The sequence below is a fragment of the Carya illinoinensis genome, chromosome 1 (assembly GCF_018687715.1).
Source record: "Carya illinoinensis cultivar Pawnee chromosome 1, C.illinoinensisPawnee_v1, whole genome shotgun sequence".
Classification (NCBI taxonomy): Eukaryota; Viridiplantae; Streptophyta; class Magnoliopsida; order Fagales; family Juglandaceae; genus Carya; species Carya illinoinensis.
In genome coordinates, this window is record NC_056752.1 from 52796657 (window position 1) to 52822819 (window position 26163).

The 26163-nt window shown below is 33.3% G+C and overlaps 3 protein-coding genes across 3 annotated transcripts; 1 reads left to right on the forward strand and 2 right to left on the reverse strand.

The window, feature by feature from the left end:
- Positions 1-1491: 1491 nt before the first annotated feature.
- LOC122303478 lies at positions 1492-3066 on the forward strand. The gene has a single exon (XM_043115281.1). It carries the CDS (start codon positions 1750-1752, stop codon positions 2215-2217), a length of 468 nt encoding a protein of 155 aa, XP_042971215.1. The 5' UTR covers positions 1492-1749; the 3' UTR covers positions 2218-3066.
- An 8352-nt stretch (positions 3067-11418) lies between these two features.
- On the reverse strand, positions 11419-12652 carry LOC122303488 (ethylene-responsive transcription factor ERF003-like). The gene is made up of 2 exons (XM_043115290.1): positions 12323-12652; positions 11419-12006 (listed from the first exon to the last, which is right to left on the reverse strand). The coding sequence occupies exons 1-2, from the start codon at positions 12403-12405 to the stop codon at positions 11520-11522; spliced, it is 570 nt and encodes a 189-aa protein (XP_042971224.1). The 5' UTR covers positions 12406-12652; the 3' UTR covers positions 11419-11519.
- Positions 12653-17741: 5089 nt separating this feature from the next.
- Positions 17742-26145, reverse strand: LOC122284974 (protein RAE1). Its single transcript, XM_043095329.1, has 12 exons — positions 25997-26145; positions 25814-25885; positions 24946-25032; positions 24757-24834; positions 24460-24650; positions 23534-23675; positions 20518-20598; positions 19591-19719; positions 19249-19326; positions 18850-18921; positions 18251-18331; positions 17742-18139 (listed from the first exon to the last, which is right to left on the reverse strand). The coding sequence occupies exons 2-12, from the start codon at positions 25868-25870 to the stop codon at positions 18092-18094; spliced, it is 1044 nt and encodes a 347-aa protein (XP_042951263.1). The 5' UTR covers positions 25871-25885; positions 25997-26145; the 3' UTR covers positions 17742-18091.
- Positions 26146-26163: the final 18 nt, after the last annotated feature.

The following is a 26163-nucleotide window of genomic DNA, read 5'->3' on the forward strand; positions in this document are numbered from 1 at the left end:
ATTCTTTTCGAGTTCAGATTGATTATGTGGCGGCTTATTATTGCGCTGCCACGGGGAAAATTGTCACTGTGCTGTGACTCCCGCGTTTCAGCTCCGAGGCCATGGAAAGCGTGGTGGGCTGGGCATGTACTGGAACAGATTCAGTCCTTTTTAAACAAATAAAAATAACACGTTCTATAGCCCGTCTATACTGGACCCAACTGGGCCATGTAATCGGGCCCAATATAGCCCACTCAACCTCACTGTCTTTTTAAAAAAAAAAAAATTGCAATTTCTCATAAGTCCTCGTTGTTCACTGTAATATATAAATATATATCTTTATATATATATATATATATAAAGTGGCTATCAAACAGAAAATTTTATTTTAACAGTTTTTATTATTTTTTCGTTAAAGTTAATGTCATTCATCGAAACTCATCTGTATATTGTGAATTCGCATACTGTAAATGTAACGGGCATATGATTGCCCTCTATTAATTTATTATCTTATGAATTTGAAAATAATAATTTATTGTTCTATTTATGACTCATGAAATTGAGCACCGCAGGTTCTCAGCCTCTTAGCCCCTGTTTTTGGCTCCCTGAAATAGAGCAACCTCCATCCACCAAGTTCTTAGCCTCTCTCTCTCTCTCTCTCTCTCTCTCTCTGCCATGTATGGCGGTTTGTTCTCCCTCTCTCTTCTCGTACTCTGCCACCACTCCCAACAGTGACTTCGTTGTCGATAGTTACCCAGTGCCATTTCTTAATCTTTGTCATAAGTTTTCTTTTCTCTTGGTGAGTTTATTTCGGTCGCCCGGTTTTAACTTTAGAAAATCGGATTGTAAAGTTCAACTTCTGCCCTTGCATGTTATGATTTTTACTAAAACACAATTTAGGTGAGTTTTGTTGCCTTCCTAAATTTTTGGAGATCAATGGAAAGTGTTGCTCGAAAATTCAGCTTATTCTTCAATCACCATAAAAATATATATTATTATTTTTTAAATAATTATTTCATTTAACTAGACAAACATGCTTTACACGTTGATCTTGTCAATGTGTATATATATATCAACATTAACGCCATGATAGCCCACCATCATAGAGTAATATATACAGGCCGTAAATATATATATATATATATGTAATATAATAGCCCACTACCTTTCCAAGGATTAAATTTTTATAGCTAAAATAATTTACATAAATAAATAAATAAAATTATTTACATAAATAAATAAGTAAAGTTTTTTAAATTATTTTTAAAAAATAAATAAATATATAATTTACATTAATGATAAATTTACTTTTTTTGAAAAATAATGCACGCTTGACAATCCATTCATTACTGTATAAATTCATTCTAGTACGTAGCAACGTGCGGCAAAGGAAGTAAACCTTTTCCATCAAAGTCGTACTGACTTGGCCGGACTGATATATACATTATTAGTCCTAAAAATGGTTAAAAATAAAAATACGTTATAAACTAACTTGTATTATATGATTACATTTAATTGTTATTATTGACCAGATCTTAGCCGTCAATTAAGATTTTTGTACCCCTATATATATGGAGATATTTCTAGGTTCATTGGTATCAATAACACGGAACCTCTCTCTCATTCTCTCTCTTTGTCTTTGAAGTTCTATCTCTTTTTCATTTAGTTCACAACATGTTATCAGCACGATGCGAGAAAAATCTTCCGCCGCATGGTTCTCAAGTTTCTCTCTTATGGGAAAGACCATGATCAGACAAGGCCACCAACACGATGCCACAAGTTGACCTAGACACCCTAGTTTCAGCCTGCACCGGAGGCTCTGATCGGAAAATAGCCTGTGAAACTCTCGCTGACGGAGATCACCACCCAGATCAACCCAAGGTCACTCCAGATTTGCCTCTCAACTCCTTTTTGTTATCCAAAGACGTAGAGTTCGACTGGTTCGACCAGCATGCCTTTAACGAAAGAAAAGATTCTACCAAAGGAAACTCCAATTCGACGAACTTGAATCCCAATTTGAACTCGGGTTCCAACTCCAGTTCTCAACGGTTCTCTAAGAAATTGAAGTCCAAAGCTTCCATTATTGGTTTACCAAAGCCTCAGAAGTCTTGTTACGTCGATGCTAAAAATCGTCGATGTTGCAAATTGAGAAACACTCGCTTGTTTCCAAAGAGGTCCGGCTCGGTCGGAAAATCGGAGGCTCAACTGGTCGAGCCGGAGTCGGCGAGTCTGGGCTAATTCAGATGCCGCTGTCTATGGGGTCAGACGAAGTCGTTGATGGATCTTCGTCTTTCAGATCTGCCAATCCAGGAGGGCCAAAACTAAGGGGCTCCTGGTGCCGTGATGAACCAAGATCCGGTGAGTGGTTCTGCGGGAAGTGCGCCGGCTCAACCAAGACAGAGGGTGAGGGCTCGGCGAGATCAAGCCACTGTGAGCTTCAATGTGTACATGGTATACCGGATCCCAACCTTTGTACATGGCCTTTTCACACCCAACCGGACTTAGATCCTAAGCCTTGATGACTCCTCCAAGCTCTTAGACGCCATCTTTTACGCCATGATTCGCTCTGTGAGACAATCTATCATAAAGAAGATCAATGGTTTCGATTTTTTTTTTTTTTCACCGGGAGAGGTCTTCGGTACAACCGCTTCAGCGATCCTCACTGTATCAGCTTTGAAACCTTTACATGTATCCTCGATTGAGGATTTGAGTTTGAAAGCTCCGAGAGAATTGGTCTTATACGAGGCTTACGAGGCGGCGGACAGCTCGAGGCCGATCGAGCAGAAGACAAAATCAGAGAAGGCGAAGAAGGTGAAGATCAGAGTCTATTTCACGATATGATTTCCTAGGCTTTGACCGCCGGTGCACCTTCTCTCTCACTTATAGGACCCACCTCGGGCAACCGAACCTCTTTTTCTAAATTGGTTGGCTCTGACTTGACCCTCCTAAGCCTCTTTGAAACCGACTAATATGGAATGCCATTTTTTCACGATTCTTGTTCACTGTAAAGTTAGAAATGGCAAGCGACAGCTAAACATTAATTAAAAATAAAAATAAAATAAAATATCGGTGTACACATCCTCCAGTTTCAGCGCATGATAGGTTGCTTCGATCCAACTAAGGAGTTCCACTCCTACTCCATCTTTTGGATTCGGCGCTAAGTTATCATAAAGGTTTTGATGATCTTGAAATTAGTGATCTTCTATTTCAAGGAATTTTTTTTATATATTATTTATAATCTCCAAGGTGAGTATTAAAAATTATATTTTTTTATTATTACTTGATAAAATTCTACGTTTATTCACATAATTTATATAACAACTCTATAGAAATTTAATGATGAAATTTTTATTGGTTTTAAGAATCTTGTGAAAACCCTATAAGTTTTCACAAATCTATTAATCGTATAGGTTTTAGTCTAATTACATAGTTAGTATTATTACTCACTATGGTATCAGAAGTGTATTTTTGATTATTGGAAATAGTTAGAAAAGTTTTAATTGGACACATGGAAAGATCTTAACTACCTCACTCTTCTAAGTCTACTCTCCACCTTTAGAAAATAGCTTAAGCTAATTTTCGTGGATATTATTGGGTAAAAATATTTTGAGCTGATTTTTGTAGATATTATTGGATAAAAATATCTTGAGCTGATTTTTCTATATATTATTGGATAAAAATATCTTAAACTGATTTTTGTGGATATTATTGGGTAAAAATATCCTGAGCTGATTTTTTGTAGATATTATTAGGTAAGAGAGACTTACACTCAACTCTCACTCTAGCCTCATCCTCTTCCATATTTTATCCATAAATACCTCCAGTCACTCCCCATGAAATCATCTTCCTTTACACATTTCATTGAAAGAACACAAAATACTCACTCGGACAGCTTTTAGGTATTCTTTTGCACACCTATTTCAAAGCTTTTATAAGTGTTTTATTATAAAGTCTCTTTCATACAAGTTGTTCCTTTTTTAGTCTAGTTTACGTGGATATCTTATTTGTTCTATTTAAAAATTATTTGGTCATTCAAATATTGTTTAAATAATAAAAAGGTCATTCTGGGAGATAAATTGGAGAATATGTTATATTTTGAAGTTTTTGACCAAGGTAATGGATAGATCTTGGTCCGAAATTTTTATGGAGTATTGTTAACATGTGTATATGATTATTGGTTGAAAATTTGTTACATGATTAAAGGTTTTGATGAAATATTTTCTTAGATCTAGAAACTTAGAAACTGGAAGAGGAAAAACAGTTTCTGTTTTGAGAAAGTCTAAATCTTTGGTGGTTTAAATTTATTCCAATGGTTTTGATAATTTTATTGAAGGATCCTAATCCTCTTATATACATGTTAAAATATTATTTTGAAGATATTTGATATTAGTTTCAAAAATATGAAATTTAATACAAAGAGATATTTGGATAGGCCAAAGTGTGGATGTTCTTGGCTAAATTTATATTTTGGTTAATTTTTAACCATGTGATATTGAATTAGAAGTTTATATATGTTTTAGGAGATCTTTTTAAATCATGTAATAGTTTGATTTGAAGATCACGTCTTTATAAGTCATAGATCAAAAGATTGATCAAAATAAGTTAGAAACAAAAATCAATGGAAATAGCATATGAGAATTTCGGCTCTATGGAGTTTTAATAGTTGTGATTAGTTTTAAAATTTTCTAAATTGATATTTGAGTTTAGGATAAAATTTACATGAGGCATGTAAATTTTGGTGACTTTTAGAGTTAGCATGCAAAACCCTTAAGTTATGGGTATAATGGTCATCTTCTCACATGTAGAGGGTAGAATGGAAATTTTACTCTTAAGTTAGTATTTTCCATATTTCAAATTATTAATGATTTAGTTCTAACTTTTAGAATCACTAGTTACAGTTTCTCGCGATCACGCTTGAACTTTTATAAGAAACGCAGAGATCATGGTAAGTTAGCTTTTAACTTACTAGCAGTCTATTGTGTATATGTGCTAAGTAAAAGAACTACAGTGTATGTATGTGTGTTATCATATATGTCATGTCATGCTAAGTTATCACGTATTTGTCTGTTATACAGAATTTATTCTGTCATGAGTTTCATCTGTTACACAAGATATTTTGTCATATATTGCAAGTACATAATGTTAAATATGTCATCTATTACATGTATGTCATGTCATGTTCACTGTTGCAAATATGTCAGATTAATTATGTTTCCGTTACATGTGATATCATGTTATGAAATATTGTGTTACATGTTTAAGTCATGTTACAATAAAACCCTATTTCAAGTTGGTCATGTTTTTCAAGTTATGTTCAAGTCACGTTATGTTACGTCAGGGCTACTGTCCTTTCGTATTCCAGTCACGTTTCATCTCGAGTTACATTCAGTTTCATGTAGTCCACAACAACTATGGCACACAAAATATTGGGTCACAACAATTGTGACGCATACACTACATGAGACACAGTAATTGTGACACGTAGAATACATGAGACCATAACAACTGTAGAGTATGTATTAACTGCATTGTGACACGTAGAATACATCGGGCCACAACAACTGTGGAGTATGTATTTAAGCAATTAAAGTCAAGTTTCAGAGCAAGTTCATGTTAAGTCAAGTTTCAGATCAAGTTTATGTCAAGTCAAGTTCAGTTCACGTTTCAATTTAAGTTATGTCAGTTATGCTATGTTGTACGTCAAGTTATGCTTTAATTACTTATGAATTTAATTATGTATTCATGCTTTTACTGTCCTCCATGCATCATTAGCCAGTTTGGAAGTTTTTTGTTAACTTACTGAGATTTGTAATCAAATCTCACTGTGGTAGTCCCAACTACCATTCCTCCCGAATGGTAGATCTTATTACATGATCTGAAGGAGAATCAGGAACTGACCAACTAGACACAATTGACTGAGCGACGATGCGACGTCAATATTAATATAGTAGTTAACGTAAATTACTACTTGTATGATAGAGTTGCATCTCCAGTACTTTTTGGATCATAAGCATTTTAGACTAGTGTTGTGATCTTAGTTGTTCAATTGGTTTTTATATATGAAGTATGTTATAAGCATTTGGGATATTTTCAATTTGGTGCATAATATTGCTAAAGAAAAAAAAAACTTTATCTGCTGTAAATATTGCATAATGTTATATACATGTTAGGAACATTGCATCTTATATGTCATGAACGTGAGCAGGTAACATTATGTTGCATGTCTCGACGTTTCAAATGTTCGTCTAATCCCAAATGAAATTTGGGGGCGTTACAGTTTACATCTTAGTTATATCTATGGTGAATTAAAATTTTCATAATTTACATTTCAGTTATATCTATAGTGAATTAAAATTTTCATAATTTACATTTAAGTTATATCTATGGTGAATTAAAATTTTCATAATTTACATTTTAGTTATATCTGTGATAAATTTTTATTCACCTAATTTATATACAAGTTCTATTTACTTTTTATACCTGTTATAAATGATTGATGATAAGATTCATCTTGTAATAGAAATTGTGCATCCCTGAAAGATCGTTCTAAATCAATAATTTTATTAAGTATCTCATAATTTAAATGAGTGATACGTGTAACAAAAGTTCATTATGATTAATGTACTTGAAGTTGCATAATTGAAATTGTGTAGAGAAAAGCCACTAAAGAATATATGTTTAAAATGAATGTCTCGAATGTGATCTTAAAATAGCAATATTGAGTATAAAAGTTTACAATATATTCTAAATTTATATCTGGTCTTCTAATGGTTGAGCAAAATAATGAGTTTTTGTTAAGAAATCATTAGTCACGTCCTAATAGTTTCACATCATTCCCTAAAATGGATTTATATCATTTTATTCCCTGAAGTGAAGAGAATGATGCATTTTATTCAAAGAATCTTTTGGTAATGAATATCTTTATAATACTTTTATGATTTCGGGCCAAAAACTTTTACTGGAAAAACTACCAGCTTTCTCTTTGAGATGATATTATACAACTATTGAATCAAAATATTATGATGTATCAAAAGTGATATGATTCAAAATATTTGTATTTTTTCATGATTATCTTGATCATCCAAAATCAATTACAATAAGTTGAATAATTTTCATATGAACGTTCATAAAAAAATCAGAAGATTCTTTTACTATAAAGTCTTACCATCAGGAGTGGAACGAAAAATTTACTAGAAGCAAATAAAATAAAATAATTTGACATTATCTTGATTATTATAGGTGAACTGAAAGTTCAGATGATAATTAAATTATGGATGCAATAAGATAAAAATGTTTTATATTCTAGTTGCTCAATTAATTATCATAGGTGAACTGGAAGTTCAGATGATAATTAAATTATAGATGCAATAAGATAAAAATGTCTCATATTCTATCTGCTAAAATCCCAACAAGAATTGAAGTCTCCGTAAGATAATTAAGAAATTTAGTAGTCTACTGAACATAAGACATGTCTAAAAGTATGTGAGACCTATTGATACAAAAGATAAAGCATCGTGAAAGAGAAAATCACAAATAATTTGGTGCTCCTGAATAGGCCGTACCCACAAAACAAGCAATAAGATCCATCCAAATTTTTTGTATAAAATTCTCTCATATAAACTCCTGAAGAGTATAAACCTCTTGAAGAGTGCTTGTTAAAGAGATTTTTCATGAAATGTCTTCTCTTGAAGAGAGACAGGTACCTGAAAATAATGAGATCTCGATACATTTCATGAATATTGGAGAAATTTTGGATAGAAATAAAACCGTTGCGACAACGTATTTTCATATAAGATGGCAATTAACATTATTAGAAGTAATGAAGAAAGTGAATCAAGAACTGTCAAAGAATACCAACGTAAAAATATTGGCTAAATTTAAAAGAAACAATTCCTGTGAGTTGATATCACTGGTGAAATATGATGCATAGGGACTTGTAGTCCAAACACCTAAAGAGGTGATGCTTGTTGAATATCAGTGGGCATTTATATAAATGAAATGAAAATGTGATATATAAATTACAAGTCAGTTTCTCGCAAACAATTCTTGTAGAATTGATATCACTAGTAAAATGTGATACATATGGACTCGTAGTCCAAACACCTAAAAAGGTTATGCTTGTTGAATGTCAGTGGATATTTATATAAATGATATAAAATGCTTAAAACTTCAAATATGAAAATGTGATATATAAATCACAAGTCGGTTTCTCGTAGAAAGAATATTGATATACTTTTAAAGTGGTTGAAATTATATTGAGGTTTTTATTAGTTTGAAAGTTATCGAGAGTTTGGATATGCATGATTAACTGCATATTTATATGGATTATTAGATATAAAATACATGAATCATATAGTCCTGAAGTACTTATTCTATCAAGTTTCAAAAATTCTTATATGATCTAAAACAATCTAAATATACGTGGAACAAGCTATTGTCAATATATTTTCAGTATCTATATTAATTTTTATTATAGTTTATATAGATTATTTAATTGTCATTGAGACTCCAGAAGAACTCATGAAAATTGCACATATTTGAAATATAAATCTGAAACCCTTGCGGCTTCAAGGGGGAGATGAATGAAATTATTAGTTTTGAAATACCATCTCTTAAATATAATTAGTATTTCAGATTCATATTACGGTTTTGTAAGAAGTGTGCATTATTAAAGGAGAAATAAAATGGAGCATACAGAACATCTACCAGAAGATAGAAACACAAATATGAATATTTGTGAAATATTATTTTATTATCTCAAAATAAGATTACAGAAATTTAAAACTATTCGTCTCATTCTTTAAATGCTCTTATTCTTAAAAAATCTGCATGTTATTTTTATCTAAAGGAGTATGCAATCGAAAAGAAGATTTAAGCAAAAATTTTAAATTTCTATTCTCTTACTTTATTGCTCATATCTTCATGTTGGACTCCAGAAAAAGTCGCTGAAGGATAGAAATATTCTCGTGGAATTTGTCAACCCCACAAGTTTTGGATTGTAGTCTTTGAGAAAATGCAACAATGGATTATGAGTATCGGGTACCGAGACTTACAAGGTCGTAGATAGCTTCATTATCTGATTTATTAGTCAGATCATTATTGTACTGCATTATAGCATCTCTTGTAGAAGCAGAAACAACTGGTAAACGAGGTGCAAAATATCTCATATATTGGTCATGAGGAGATTGCTGAGCAATTTCAGAATAAGAATGTAGAAAGAGATTGCAGAGTAAGAATGCAGAATAATTACAGAAAAGTAAAGAAGATGAGATGCGAATAAAGATAAGCTGAATATCTCTTTTATAGAGAAAATTATGACAAAACATCTCTATTACTTCACAACATTTCTCGTGAAGCATCTCTATAAGAGATAAGAGATATAGCATCATAGTTCTGCGGCGTCTGACAGCTACAGAAGAGCTGAAAAATCTTGCGTTGCTTGTCTAGTCTAAAAAGCTGGCCACAATTTTTGTTGAAAGATGAGGTTAGCGACTTAATTTTGATGACTTCTCCACTAACTATGTTATTTACAAGAACTCCAGAAGAACACAACTCTAAAAGAGTAGTGAATTTAATGATCTTGAGTCAATATGGTGAATTTGTTTACCAAAACATTATCAACTACATCATCTAAAGAGTTGGTACATAATATTGAGATGCATCAACGCAAATGCCTTTCATTATAAAGTTTTGAAGTACTTTTATATGGACAAAACTCATATTTGAGTACTCCAATAGTTGCTCCATCATTTGATGGGCAGAAAGATCCATTTTGTCCTTATGAAGACGATGAAGAAATTATTGGTTCTGAAGTATCTTATCTCCAGTTCAATTGAGGCCCTGAATATGTGATTATTTGGATCAAGTCTACAATTAGTTGGATATACGAATGCAAGTTATCTTTCAGATTCACACAAAAAGATCATTGCAATTCATGAGGAGAAATGTGAAATTGATGTCAAGCAGATACGGTCAAGTAATAATTTAGCAAATTTATTCACTAAAACATTACCAACTGCAATATTTAAGAAGATTATGCAGAACATTGGAATGCAGAGACTTGAAAACCTATTATCATGCACTTTTCAAGGAGAGTAATGTCTTGAAGACTTGTGTTGATTGTACTCTTTTTCCTTCGTTAAGGTTTTATCCCACTAGATTTTCCTTTGCAAGATTTTAATGAGACAATCTTAAAACACTTGGTGGTTCACATGAATACTGTACTATTTTTCTTTAGCTATTGATTTTTTTTCTACAAGATTTTTCTTTGATAAGGTTTTAACGAGACATATTCTTTAAATATAATCATCTAAATGAGAAGTATTATAAATCAATTTGTATTATTGACTACATTTAATCATCATTATTGATCAGATCTTAACCGTCAGTTAAGACTTTTGTACCCTTATATATATAGAAATATTTCTAAATTCATTGGTATCAATAACACGAACCTCTCTCTCTCATTCTCTCTTTCTTTGTCTTCGGAGTTCTCTCTGTTTTCATTTAGTTCACAACACTAACTAGCTACATCATCATCATCGATCCCACATATTTTTGGTCTACCTTTAATTCAAAGAGGAGTTCACATTAGATCCGAATTACGTGCATACATCCAGTACTAAACACGAGGCCGCACGTTGAAATCGCAATAGGTACCCATAATTCATAAGTGCGTCGTATTTTACGCGGCTAGCTGTATACGTCTGTTGACTGTTGCTAATTATTAGTTGCAGGCTTGAATTTCCAGCAGCTGTCTGTCGTGTCAGTCTGCCTCAACGTGATTCCAGCAGCTTTCTGTCGTGTCAGTCTGCCTCAACGTGATTCTTCTTCAGGATAGGATGATGCTAGAACAGAGAGAGTGGCCGACTGCAATTTTTTTTAAAAACATTTTAAAAAAAATATATATATATAAATTTATTAAATAATACTTCTCTAATAAAAAATAAATAAATAGAATTATTGATAATCACACTCGGTGAGGGTGACATTTTCCTAAGATTAATATAGTGCATGATGATTATGTTAGACGTTGAAAATAATATCAAATCATGATTATTATCTTCAATTCGATATTATCTCCAACATTAGATGCATGCTCCAGAACTCATCATTTCAACAAGACTGTGCCCTCATGTACTACAATATTACTGCCGACATTATCATTGTTTTCTTTCTCGTCCTTTCTAACGTTGTCCTTGATCTTTCGTTCATCGTATTCTTCGTATACTCCAAAGTTTGAGGTCCTGCGCGCATGTGGTAGTACTGCTTTTCTTTCTTTAATTACTTCCAAATCACAAAAAGAAAAACCATGCAGCGTATTTAATATTTGGCCTCTTTTTTTGCATCACGATTCCAACAAAATTAAGGAAAGGAAGACTCTGAAGAAAAAGATCACAGATTGAATTGCGCGCGGCTTGCTCCAATTCTCAAAATGTATCAGCAAATCATGTCATTATTATTACGTAGTTATCTCCCGTATCCAAAAACAAAAAGTTGCCTCGACAAATGTATATATAAAAGATGCTGCATTTTAGAGCCTATTTTGGAGCGACGTTGCAAAGCTCAATCGAGCCGTAGTAAAGCAACTCCTCAATCATTTGTTCTATATGGTCATCTTCAAGAGGTTTAAACTGCTGATCATGAACGTCAGTAGTACTACTCTCCAGTACTACTTGGCCCTTTATACAACCATTTTCCCCACTTTTCCCTGCACCAATGCCAATATAATTAGTAGTAGTAGTACTACTACTGGAGGCAAAATGGGTGCAGCACTGTGCATCTTGGGACTGTTTGATCTCTACAGATGTTTTGGCCATTTGCAGGGATGCCAGGTGAGATTTGTGTAGCTTGGCTTTCAAAGTTGCTGAGAGAAGCTGCTTGGATGAATTTGATTGAGACTGATCATTGGGATTATATAGGAAATTGGTTCGTGCTTTTGGCCCGCAAATGAGCTTTGCTGCTTCATCGTATGTTCGTGCTGCATCCTCTGCTGTCTCAAATGTGCCTAGCCAGATTCTGGTCTTCCTGCGCATAATATTACCCACACGAACTATTCTTCAGTTAAAAAAAAAAAAAAACTAAAAAAGTCAAGATATTTAACACAGAAACTCGATCCAGATTTTTCTCTGCTAAAAGAAAAATGCATCTATCAGTACTGCGTACGGATATGCCCCAAAAAAGAAAAGAAAGAAAATAGATCACAATCAAGAAGTTTAAGTTTCTTTTACTAACAAAGGAAAGAATAAAGACGTAAATTTCTAGCCCTTGATGAAAAAGAAAAAGAGACAAATGTATGCTAGAGGTGCCTAGCTAGCTAGCAAATTGAAGGGAATTTAATTACAGTAGAGGGTGGCGAATTTCGGAGACCCAAGAACCCCAATGCCTCTGGCGGACACCTCGATATCGTTGTTGAGGCCTAGCCATGGTGATCAGTAGAGAAACGATTCAAAAACTTACAAAGCTGAACGTGTGTTTGATATATGAAGTATTGCAAGGTAGTTTGTATCCTAGCTAGCAGCACCCAGAAAAATTAAATGAGCAGGCGGCGACTGAAGTAGCGGAGCAGAGGTACTGGTTTATATAAGCCTCTTTTGAGGCCTTCATCATGGCTCTAGGCTCTAACAATCAATTGAGGTAGCTAGATGCCCCCACGAAGAGTTCTAGTCCTACACACCTCCCTCTTCATTTATGTTTTTTTTTTGGTATTTTTTCACCGTTCCAGTACAAGGCGATAAACGATTATACTACACGCTGAACACTGTTTTTGTTTGTTTGTTTTAAGGCTAAGATCATTGCTATCAGCTCCTTAATTTTGGGAATGCTAGGGTTCAATCCCACTAGTCTTTTTATTTTTTATTTTTTTTACATCATTTTTTTAACACAAAAAAAAAATTTACAATATAATTAAACAACATTTTATTAATCACTAAATAAAAAAAATTAAAATAAACAAATAGGAGCAGGATTGGGCAAAGGGATCCCACCGATCCCTATCTTTTTCCATTTTATAATCTCCTATATATATATATATATATATTATATATGAAAAAAATCATAAAAAAAATGCATGAGGTCAATTACATGATATTTTGGATATGATAATTTAACAATTTCATCATTTTATAATTGATGAATTAAGTAAATTAAATTTAATCAATGTCATGCTAAATTTAGTCACTTGATGTGCTAATTTTTCGTTCGACCATATATAATATTCGTTCGAATATTTATTTTATTACGTTGGAATGGATATTTTATTAGAGATGAAATTTCTTATTTCTGTTTAAACTGTTAACAACTTTCGCCCTTTTTAAGAACTTTCCTGTTTTAGGACAATTTTTATTTCGTAAAAGAAAAAAAAGGCCCAAAATCCTCAATTTTATTATTAATGTAGTGTTAAACATATTATAATTTTATAAAACGTTCGTACATCACATGCGATATTATCTCATGTTTCCTTCCTTAATGAAGATGCATGGTTACAACTTCTTAATTATTTGCAACCAAAGCAAGTTGTAAATACAATAATCAAATCAATTTTGTAAGTCTTGACCAGTTGATGGAGCATCAACAAACAATCAATGTCACGTATAGTTGTGAGGTGGACAAATATTATACAGTTATTTTGAAAAAAATTAAAAGTTATTATTAAATTTTTATTTTTTTAATGTAAATTTTATATTTCTTTAATTTTTTAAAATGATTATATAATAACTTAGGTACGCACAACGGCAACTATCTTCTTTTTATATTGATTGTAATAGTCATGCGTAAAGAAGAGTACGTGGCGCACATCATTGTTTCTAACCATCCCGCCATATGCCACAGTAGTAACTAGTACAGTTTGAAAGAGAGCCACGTTTAGGGTAATTTTCACGCCCATTCTCTCTCTCACACACACTCTCTCTCTCTCTCTCTCATGATGGGCGTGTGCGTAGGGTTGTAGTTGTTATATTTGACCAACATATCCATTAGGCAATCCAAGAGTATGAAACAATATAGCTAGATACATACATATATATGAACACATCCACTTCACACCATTTTCGTTTCCTTCATTACTCGGTCTAGGTATATAGGATTAGGTCCCTCACATGACTTGCCGTTTTGGTACTGTACTTAACTACCAAACTAGCTATTATGATCGAGCGTCCGCGTATGATCTCTCGGTGCGGCTAAAAATGCATCAATTTTTTTAATATATAATTAATTATATTAATAAAATATATAAAAAATTATATAAAAATAACTATACATAAAATATTTAATTATAAATGTATATATCGCCCGCCCTTTCACTATCCTCAAGTGCCATGCATTCAAAAGTCGTTGATAATTACTAAATTTATATATTACCCATGCAAATTAATAATTAAAAAATGATATATATAAATTTTAAATGTATAAGATTCACGCAAGTTTTCTATAAAAAAAAAAAAAAAAACTCTTTTTTTTTTTTTTTTTTTTATGGGACTCACATTTTTATAAAATATTTGTATAAAATTTCTTGTACATTTAGATTTATAATTAACATTACTCTTAATAATTAGTAACTCTAATGTATTCGATCATATGTGTTAATGTGCAGTTTTTAATAAGTACTTACGTAGATATTGCAAAATTTTTGTGCAGTTTGTTTCTTTATTGCACGTTTGGTCGAGGGCCTTAGAGATGATCAATACTTTTTAAGAGAATTTTAGTTAAAGAAATGGTTGAAGATGATCGAGGACAGTACGTAAAAATGATGTTTGGTAGACATAAAGCCGTAAGTGTCATTTGGCGGAATGAAGGGGACGTCGTACGTGCATGGAAGATTATATATATATAATTATATAAATAATATAAGCCGACAGAATAAAGAGGTAATCTATTAGTATTAGAAGCCCAAATCCATCCAATGTTGAATGAGCTGTAGGAATAAAATATTAAAAGCCCAAATCAGTAATTCAACAATCACTCTTTTAGTATCGTTTTTTCTTTAGGCGTGCTTTTGCTCATTTGCGATGAGCTCCATATGTTTTTCTAGAATTAGCCTCTCGTGATATAAAATAATTTGGATAAAATTCATCCGTCATATTTTTCGTCAATGTCAATTAACAGATGACATGTATAAGACTTTAATTTTGGGCATCTTTCTGATGAAAATTAAAAACTTAAAATATAAAAAATAATGCAAACTGAGTACAAAAATTCAAAAAATTTTAACAATGAAATGAAATATGAGTAAGATGAATGGAACTACAATAAAGGACGAAAGGAATTTTTGACTATACGCCTCTAAAGTTGAAAACTTAGGAGAACCAACATACATGTCAATTGAAGACACGAAAAGAGGATATATTTCCAAATAACATCATCATGCCTATGAAATGGTACTGACAAGGACTTGTGGCAGAGCTTGTACCTGGTGCTGATAATGCCCTCTTCCCATACGCGTTTGCTCGGATGCATAACGCACTACTACTCAAAACTAGAAGCCGTGGCTTTCTATGTTTCCAAGTAGCAAAATGATTGGGGCACTCAAAAAGGCTTTAAAAAAATCACGATGGGAAGTTTTAATGGTCGGGCTTTTTAAAGGGGAGAGGGAGGGTGTGTCTCAAAATACTCTCAAAAAGTCTATTCTGGTCATTGCAAGATTAGTTGAAGGTATTCAGGCAAATTTCATCATCTCAAGGATTGAATCAATATCACACTCAAGTGGAAAAAGAAAATTAGAGCTAAAAAACTGGTAAATCAGACCGCACCGATGTAAAAATGATTTGGTTTAGTTCATTATTGATTTCAATTTTGTTTTTTTTTTTAATACCAAATTTATTCATATATATATATATTAATTTTTATATTATATTATATATATTATATGCTAAATTATTGACTAATATAACATTAAATTTTAAAATCTTATTATTCATGTATAATAATCTAATAACATCAAATCTTAAACTCAAACATGAGCATTAATATTAAGTTATTAATATAAACCTACTTTTGATATGTATATATATATATATTACATCTAGGATAAATAAATTTTATAGCATAATAAATTATAATATATATTCTTGTTTATAAATATATTTTTACACATTTGATCATATACACTCATATAAAAAATGTATAGTATAACTTAAGAGTATAGTAATATAGTTAAATTCAATACTTTACTAGTATGTGTTAATTAATATAATTATTATAAAATAATAAACTTATACTACAATATAAATAGACTAAGACGATACAATAGTCCCTCCAAATCATCTCAATTCATCTAATCATTATAATTTTTTCAAATATTCATATAAAATATAACAAACAATTCAACAGTTTTAAATCTTAAAATAATAATAATATTAGAAACTAATATTCTAACAATATTTTATTTAACTTTCAACTTTTATCTTAATTCACAATCCAAACCTCCCCTAATAAGTTAGTATATATAACCATCATATTATTACTAACATATATGATAATATGATAATTATAAACAATGTACGTATACCGTATACTATAATAGTTTTACTACAATTTTTATTTTTTGTTACATATCATTTTTATATCTAGACAATTTTGTTTTTAATTTGTCGATTTGTAGTTCCAAGCTCAATGTCCTAAACACCCGACCTTGCTAGTACATGAGAAAAATAGGTAGAACCAAACTGAAACTGATAAAATTGAAAGTATCTATTTCGAAGATGAATCGGTCTGATATCAGTTGTTTAATTCTTAAAATCGGTACATACAGATTCGGTTCTAAAATATGTCCAAAACCAGACTAGTTACATCCCTAAAGAAAATGAAGACAATTATCAGGTTAGGCTCAGGCCGTAACCATGCATCTGAACCATCTAAAAGTGATCTCACACGGATCTCGGATGTTAAGCTTAATAAACAAACTACTACTCTATTAAGGACAATCAAGAAAATATCCTTCCCACACGGCTAGAACCAAGCACCCCGGAACCTCGTAAACTATGTAACGCAAAGCTAGGCATAAAGCATCATACATACCCTTTCATGGTAGAGAACCAACAGCTGAGGAACAAAGTTCTAACCTACAACACATAGAAAACGCAAAACTAAAAATACTAAGAGCTTGTTTGGGGTTGCGGTGGAAAGTCTAAAAAGTACTTTAAAATGATTTAAAGTACTTAAATGATAAAATTTACATGTTTGGTAATTTTATATTAAAGTACTTTTAAATTAAAAAAAGCTAAAAAAGCACGTTTCAACAAAAGCATCAAAGTGATGCTTTTTGTCAGAAGCACTTTGCAAAAAATAAATCCTATTTTTCGGTGACATGTATATTACAAAAAAAATCCTCACTATTTTACCACAACGACAACTTTGCCCCTCCTCTCTCTCTCTCTCTCTCTCTCTCTCTCTCTCTCTCTCTCTCACTCCGAAGACCTTCACGCTTTCAACTTTCAGATAGAGTTGAAAATTTTCATATGGCAGTTTGTCTTCAACCTTTTTTTTTTTTTATAACACCGAATCTCAGAGAGCTAATAAATTTGAAATTTGCAGACAATAACATGACTGGAGAGATTCTCGAAGAGATAAGAAACCTCGTAAACCTCTGGCAGCTTGAGTGTGATTATATTGCTCTTTCACTTATGCATGGTTGAAGTTATTTTCATTCAATTATAATTACTGAAAGATCTATTAGACTATTTTCGTTGTTATTTTATTATAATATTTTATTTCTATCAAGAATATACCCTTTTGTGTCATTTCTACCTCAAAAAGTGCTTTTTAAATTCATTTCCAAACAAATCTAATATATTTGAAAGTGCTTTAGACATACGGATCCCAAACAGTAAATAGCTTTTTAATAATAGAGCTTATTACGTTAAGCTCTAAGTTATAAGCCTTAAGCTAAAAGTAATATTTTCTACCACAACCCCAAACATGCACTAAATGCCCTCTCACGATGCAGAAAACCACCACCTGGTGAACCTCATTATATCCAATGACAGTAAACTGCTTTCATACAGCAGTAATTGAGGAAGGGGAGGGAGGAGAAAAAGAGAGACGGTCCTTGTACTAGGCCAAAAAGAGAGATGATCAAATCTCCGATGAGCTGTAGTAATTCAAGTAATGAGCACCTTCACTTTCTACCAGTTGCAACGCGTGGCTTGCTTTTAACCTCAGACTCCTGCACCCAGAGAAAAATAAAAAAGATGTTTCACTTTTCACCAGAAGGACAGATTAGCATTTCATTTAATAATGTTATCTATTATGCTTCAAACCATACAAATGAATGTACCTGTGGCAGATGCAGGAAAATGTAGGACTTTGCAGTTGCTGGATTGTGATTCTCAGCGCCCTTACTCCAGTCGTAGCATGCCTACAGCGTTAAAAGTAAAAATTTCGTGCCCACATAAATATATGTCCAAGATAATTTCAAACAAGACAGATTTAGCCTTAAATTATGCGTCCCTCCTTTAGTTGAATAAATCTTGTAGCTACGAAAATATGGAGCAGGAAGCAACCTAGCAGCCAGATCTGATTGATTTAATCACGTCTGGACTTGGAAAGGTTCACAAACATATCATGGTAAGGTTAGCTGAATAGTTCACTCCAAGGAACTGATTTCCTATTCTAAAAACCTTGTTCATTTACTCTTCTTGCAGAAAATATATCAAGTTGAGAGAGAGAGAGAGAGAGAGAGAGAGAGAGAGAGAGAGAGAGAAGGGGGGCGGGGTACTCAAGAAATCACCCATTATTTCGATCTTGAAGACCCCCACACACATGTATAGATGAGTATACCCAGGATGTAAAGTGAGAAGACGAAAGAGAGCATTATGCTTAAAAATAAAAAAGAAACATACTGGTAGTAAAAAAAAAAAATGAAACGAGTCATACTGAGTACGCGAAGAGTGAACCATCGTTGTTGAATGTACTGCATGGTATTGGTTGACTGCACCTAGCCATGGCCTGAACCAAAAAATGGTGTTGCACATGTACTTCAGCCAGAAAATATAACTGCTCTAATGACAGTAAACAAAAGATGTCTGGCATACTAGGAACCCTTTTGGGTTTGGCCGAATATTGCATATTAGATTTGAGATATTATGAGCCAGCAAGAATGTGTGCATGTGTCTAAACCAACCCAGACATTTTAATTGTGGAAAGATGCATTGATAAAATCACTAGGTATTCAGTTAATTGTTAAAAAATGAAACCTAGACTTAATTGACATGCCGTAAAAGCAAAAAAATTAATTAGATATGATTTGAGCTTGAACAAAACATCTATGCACACCTTGAGTCTCTGCTTGCTGTCTTTGTCCCAGAAGTTAAAAGCACCATCAGACCCCGCAGTTGCAAAAGTGTGATGCACCTGACACAGAGGGTAAGCCAGATAAGATCTTATGCAGTAACAGATCAAAAACCATAAAGCACCGAACAGTGAACAGTTCACATTCTGCATTCGAAGACTTGTATCTTCACGTAACTTGAGGAAAGAAAGCTACTACTAGTGAAAGATTTGAGACTACTATGAAAGCGTAAGCTATCAAACAAATAGCCTACAAAGAGATCGACTTATAAAAACAAATAAAAAAAAAGGCTTACAAAGAGATCGAATAGCAATACAGAATCTTACAGGGTGGAAGTTCAGAGAGTTGACAGAGTATATCTCATTGCCGTCCCTGTGGCATTTAAAAGTGAAGTTTTTACTTTGCTGTGAATCATCGAGGTGGTGCACACCAACCCTTCCCTCTATCGAGCCAACCTGGATAAAAACAACAAATTCAATTATCACAACCACCCATTACAGTAAAATACATGAAGTGACGGCAAATTCAAGCAAAACAGTTGACCAAGAGATATATAACTGGCAAAAACCAAAAAAATATGTGAAATGAAAAAAATTATTTGCCATCTTTTCTTCCTCTTGCAGTCTGTGACCAAAGACCTGTGTCTTAGGTGTAACTTTCTTCCATCAAGAAAGTGGATTTTGTTCTAATCACTCACTAGTATGAAAACCATGTCGGTGGTTTCTATATCCTGTGCTTTATCATTGCTTTGGGTTCCTCACCTGTTTCTAGGTAACCTTGGAGACTACACATACTGAACGTTGGGGAAAAACTTTTGCTAGAGCTTATAAAGGGAAATTAATAACAGATATATCTCGACTTTAGTGCAGAACAAATAGATGAGCAGTTATCATTTGAGTATTATTGGTTTGTATTATGTTTAATAATATAGGACGTGCTGCACTATTTAAAAGGTCGTCTTAATATTTTTCACCAGCTGACAGAACATAGTTGGAATGAAGATCTAAACGTCTACAGATGATACAGTAATAAGACATGGAAGTCCCAAGTAAATTTTCTCACGAACATGCAAATATAAAATACTTTGTTATCAACCATTCGAGAAATTTGAAAAAGTAAGGAGCATGCCAACAGAGGCAACCCAAACAAGGGGGCAGGGGGCAGCACTGCCAAAAGTGAACAATAAAAAAAAAATCTACAAAATAATCATAGATAAATAATGTTAAATAATGTATCAAGAAGCAGATTCATACCAAGAAACCTTGCTGATCAGGGAAGGCAGTGACACATCTTGTCTGATACTTTAAAGGTGAAGTGATTCTCTTGAACTCAGTCTGTTGGCATGTGGAACATGAGTAGACTTAAAAAATTTAAAGGAAAATAAAGCTAAATATGGATATCAAAATTCTCACTCTCAATTTAAAACTGAAATATCCATGCATCTCAGGCATTTTTTCATTATTGTGAAAATATATACTATCAAATAACAATACACGTACAGAAAAAGCCTTTTTTTATAAGTAAAAATTTATTGATATCAGTAGGCATAGCCAAGTACACAGAAAAAGCCTTAACTCCCATGAAGAGGCATAGGGGTGAGCATCGGCCGGTCCGGACCGGCAAAACCGACCGGACTGGCACTGTTTGGACCGGACCGGACCGGACCGAATTGGGTCCGGTCTGGTCCGGTCCCATTTTTAAGGGACCGAAAAGATTCGGTCCGGTCCCGGTCCGGGAGTTTTTCACCCCGGACCGGACCGGACCGGACCGAATAGAAATAAAAAAAAATAAATATTATTTATATATATTATTTATATAATAGTATTAGCATATTACTAATATATATAATAGTATACTATATGTATATATATTAAATATATTACAATATAATTACATAAATATTAAAAAAAATGTCATTAAATATTAGCATATTATATAAATATATAGTTCTCACTATTACTATTATTACATATAGTTATTAGTTATAGTATAGTTATTATTACATATATTTATTAGTTATAGTATTATTACTAATAGACTAATAGTATTAGCATATTACTAATATATATATAATACTATATGTATATATATTAAATATATTACAATATAATTACATAAATATTAAAAAAAATGTCATTAGATAAAAAAAAAAAAAAAAAAAAAAAAAAAAAAAAAAAGAAAAAAAAAAGTCAACCTTGGACCGAATGGACCGACCGGACCGGACCGGACCGAATAGGACCGGACCGGACCGGTCCTGATGAAATTCGGTCCGGTCCAGGGTGGGAAAACCCTGGACCGAATAGGTCCGGTCCGGTCCACAAAACCTCCCCGGACCGGACCGGACCGGACCGAACTCACCCCTAGAGGCATTAGAGGTTATTTTTAAATTTAACTCCTCCGTGACAGCAACCAAACATAATGTTGCTTCAAAAAGCACAAAAAATTCTTTTTTGATAATTAATAAAAGATTTATTACGAAGAATAGGCATAGCCCAAGTACACAGGAGGTATGCAAGAGGAAATACCTACATACACTAACTAAAAATGACAGAAAAGACTAAAGTATATCCAGATATTCTTCAACATTCATCACAATAGCCTTAGCCCACAAACATAAAGTATTAAAGAAAAATTCCCTAATTTCTCCAATCGAACGTTCTTTATCTTCAAAACACCTCCCATTCCTCTCCAGCCATAAACACCACATCAAATACAAAGGAATCATTTTCCAAATGGCAGCATACATTGTCTCCCCTCTACACCTCTCCAACAAATAAGTAGATCCACCACCTGCTTAGGCATCACTCAAGCTATACCCATCCTACCAAAAATCTCATTCCACAAACTCTTAACCACCTAGCAATGAAAAAACTGGTGGTTTACTGATTCACCATCTTTCTTGCACATGGAACACCAATCTACGACACAAAGTCCATGCTTATGTAAATTTTCCTTGGTCAGAATTTTATCAAGAGACACCAGCCAACAGAAGAAAGCCACCTTACTAGGCAACTTTCTAAATGCTTTTCCAAGGGAAGTCACAAACACCTTGACAGGTTAACACCTTCTAATAGGAACGAACCAAAAATCTAGAATTTCCTTCATGAATCCAGAGCAAGCCATCTTCCCTTCCTTGTGCAATCTTCAACTCATATTATCTACCAAAAAAATCAAAGATTATATTCACTTCCCTGTCATGCACATTTCTCACAAAATAAACATTCCATTGAGGACTATTATTCAAAAAAGAAAAGTAATCAGCCACTGCTGCATCTTGGTGCCTTGTGATCCTAAAAAGTGAAGGGAAGACATTTTTGAGTGCTGAATTGCCACACCAAATGTCATGCTAAAAATGTATCTTTGATCCATCCCCCACCTTAAATTTGACATGATTAACAAACTCCCCCTTACTTGTTAAAAAAAAAAAAACTCCCCCCAACCCATTCGAATGGACTTCCACAATCCCAACCCATATGCTCCTTTTACTTCATTAAAACACCAACTCCCCCACATTCTCCCGTATTTAACATCCATCACATTTTTCGATAATGCATCATTCTCTATATGATATCTCCATAACCATTTCCCAAGAAGAGCTTTGTTAAAGAGCCTCAAATTTCACAATCCTAAACCTCCACTTGAAACCGGTTGACATAAAACAAAGAAAAACACTAACCTAAACAATGGGACGATCCTTTATCTAAAGGCCTCTTAAGGACCCTCCAAAATAATAAAAATGAGGAAGCACTCAAGCTGTTAAGCTTCAGTAAAGAATATTGTGGAAAAAGAAATTAATGAAATTCTCATGAAATCCATAAATGGAAATTTTCAAAGAAATAGCAAACTGTCTTTCAAATACCCAGACAATCTTACCCAATCAACTAAAGATAGATTTCCATATTGCTGTATAAATTAAACTTGAAGATAGCCTCATATGCTCAATTGTTAGAAGTCTAGATGAGATAATATATGCTCAATTGTTAGAAGTCCAGATGAGATAATATATGCTCAATTGTTAGAAGTCTAGATGAGATAATTAATATAAAAAATGGCATAATGAGTAGCTCCGATTTTATGAAACTAAGTTTGAAATATCACTACCAGACAGTTTATTTTTATCAGTAATCAAGAAGTTTATTCATAATAATAGGCAAAGCCCAACTACCAGACAGTTACCGAATATTGTTTTGTGATATTGAAGATCTGATCGTTGAAAGACTACAAAATCATGTCAGAGGCATATTTCACTCATTTCTTTCAGAACATTACCTGGGGGTTCTGCAAGTTGAAGACTATCAGATTTCGATCTGCAGTGCCAACAACCATCAAAGGATGCCTCACTGTCAGTGCATAACAACGATCAGGGAGTTGTTGAGTATGCACTGGATTTGACTGTCTAGTATCCCAATACCTAAGAATTGGTAGGAAACAATAGAAATATTTAATCAAATATAAGAATCTTAGTAGTCAAGTGCACAAGACAACCAGATTGCAAAACATGGTAGAGCATGTAAAACAATTAGTAGTGCACAATTAACCATCCGATGGACGAAAATGCTATAAATAGCGAGTGCCCAAACATGAAGAAGGATATAAAATTGCAAAGTCTCAATCAGTGATCCAATCTGTAAACATTGCAGATAAAAACGTAGTACTTATATCCCATAACATAAGAGAACATCGTGTTTATAAAAACTCTTCCACAATGCAAAAGAAGTATTGTCTAGTAGAATAATTCAAGAAAATAAAAAAAATAATAATAATTCAAGAAGCACTTGCATCACATCCTCCCTCACAATGTCCCAACAATTCTAAAAAATAAGCTATGGTAAAACCATCCAAACCAGGAGCCTTATCTCTGACCATCCCTCTTACCACAGTAAGAACTTCATTCTAATCAAAAGCGCTCAAGCCATTGAGCACTCAAAGGAACTCTAAGCCATACACTATTTCTTTTGTGACATACACACTGGCCACAGAGATAAAAGTATGATAGCTTCCATAATAGTCTCGAAACACTAAAATGTTAGCATCAGATACAAATCATGAGAACAGAATCCACAGTAACGCTACTGCGTTACTGGTTATAACTTCTAGTTAAGTATTCCAATTGAACTAGTAGACAAAAACAACATAACTACACAATAATGAGGATATCTAAGGAATGTAGATAAAGATATGAATCAATGTTTTACTTGAGGGTCTTGTCCCAACTTCCTGTAACTAAGAGGTTCATCTCTGGGATCCACGCAATCTCTTTGATAGGTGCATCATGCATGGCCACAGTCATTGGCTGCCCACCAGACAAAGGCCACATTTTTGCTTGCTTGTCACAACCTCCGGAAAATACAGTTGTTCCATCATCTTTCCAAGCCGAGCACAACACCTTAAAAAAAAGTTTTTAAAAAAACATCAACCAAGAGAGTGATTATTTCCATTGTAGATTCAGCAACAGCGAGAAAATTTGTATAAGTTATGAACTTCAGTTTTACCGGTTGGTCATGAGATATTGAAGCCTTGGGTGTACTACCTACAACAGCCCCACTATGCATTATCTCCCAACATCTTACCTACAAAAAAAAGCCAATAGGATTGAAGAAAGGATAAAAGGAGAGACACGTTAGCACGATAATAAAAAATTTAGTTTAGTAAACAAGAAAATAAGAAACAACTGATCAAACCTGGTTATCCCACGAAGTAGCAACCAGGTAATTGGCCTTAGGGCTAAAACTAAGGCTTGAAACTGAATCGCTGGGAGGTTGAGCCACCTAGAATTATATTTCCAAGTCATTTCAACTCAAGGAATGTTTTAAAAACAAAAAAACAAAATCACATTACCACAGAGAAAATTCTGGAAGCAAACAAGCTCAGAAAGCAAGAATTGTAAGTATATTGAATTTATAATCGGAATAACTATGTTCCACATCAAGTGAAGCTGAATTCAAGAATGACAGAATAGCGGTAATATTTGATTCACTAATATTCCGCTAAATATCGGGAAGTTGTCGGTTATACTTAGATTCGTGCAGATACCACAAAGCAATTCAAGGACAAATTTTTAATTGAAAAAAACATAAGAGTTCTGCTTCAAAAATAAAGGCTCCAGGTTCATGATAAAACGCCATTTGATACAAAATGGTACGGCAACTGGATATGTCAAAAGCCATTAAGGATTCTGCATAATCATGATCAATTTAAAGAAAAAAATCACAGATACTTTTCCAAGAACAAGATAACTCGAGGGAATAACTCAAGAATAAAAAATAAAAATAGTAAGATATTTATTGTCAAAATTTGTTTGCAAAATACTTCAAGAAACAATTAAAGAAACAAAGGGAAAAACAAAATGTGGCCGTAAATATCGTCCGTGACAACACAATTCAAGCTCGATAATAGTATAAATACAGGAATTCAGATAAGAACTCAGATGCAATAGTAGAATTCAGACATTCGACCACATAAGTAGGGTTTTAATCATGGAATTAAGCTAAAGAATAAACAAAAAGTTACAAAACCTAAAAAACTAAACACTCACATCACAACGCCTACCTCAAAGGATTTATTCGGATTAGGGTTCAGGGCCGTAGGGGTTCCGAAAGCAGACATTGGAACTGCAAAATTCTAACACCACAAAATGGAAGACCAAATCTCATAAGAATTAAAGTTCGCAAGAAACAAAAAATTACAACTAGAACAAGGATATGCAACACTAGGAATGAAAATGAAAGTTACCTCAGAAACTACAACTACCAGTAGGTTTGAGAGAGAGAGAGAGAGAGAGAGAGAGGGAACTTTGCTTCAAAGTTGAAGCCAGGTATAAGTGTGAAACAGTAAATGGCGCAGCGTGGCGTAGGTTAAGAAGGCATGGCACCGGAGCGCTGCACGGGAACAGGCTTCGT

Excerpts from the sequence above, each read along its gene's own strand:
- LOC122303478 (XM_043115281.1), top strand. The coding sequence starts at position 1,750 with ATGCCACAAGTTGACCTAGACACCCTAGTTTCAGCCTGCACCGGAGGC.
- LOC122303488 (XM_043115290.1), bottom strand. The coding sequence starts at position 12,405 with ATGGCTAGGCCTCAACAACGATATCGAGGTGTCCGCCAGAGGCATTGG. Across the intron at positions 12,007-12,322 it reads GAAATTCGCCACCCTCTACT|GAAGACCAGAATCTGGCTAG; the intron begins GTAATTAAATTC and ends TATTATGCGCAG.
- LOC122284974 (XM_043095329.1), bottom strand. The coding sequence starts at position 25,870 with ATGTCTGCTTTCGGAACCCCTACGGCCCTGAACCCTAATCCGAATAAA. Across the intron at positions 24,651-24,756 it reads CAATATCTCATGACCAACCG|GTGTTGTGCTCGGCTTGGAA; the intron begins GTAAAACTGAAG and ends CTTTTTTTTAAG. Across the intron at positions 23,676-24,459 it reads AGTTGGGACAAGACCCTCAA|GTATTGGGATACTAGACAGT; the intron begins GTAAAACATTGA and ends ACCAATTCTTAG.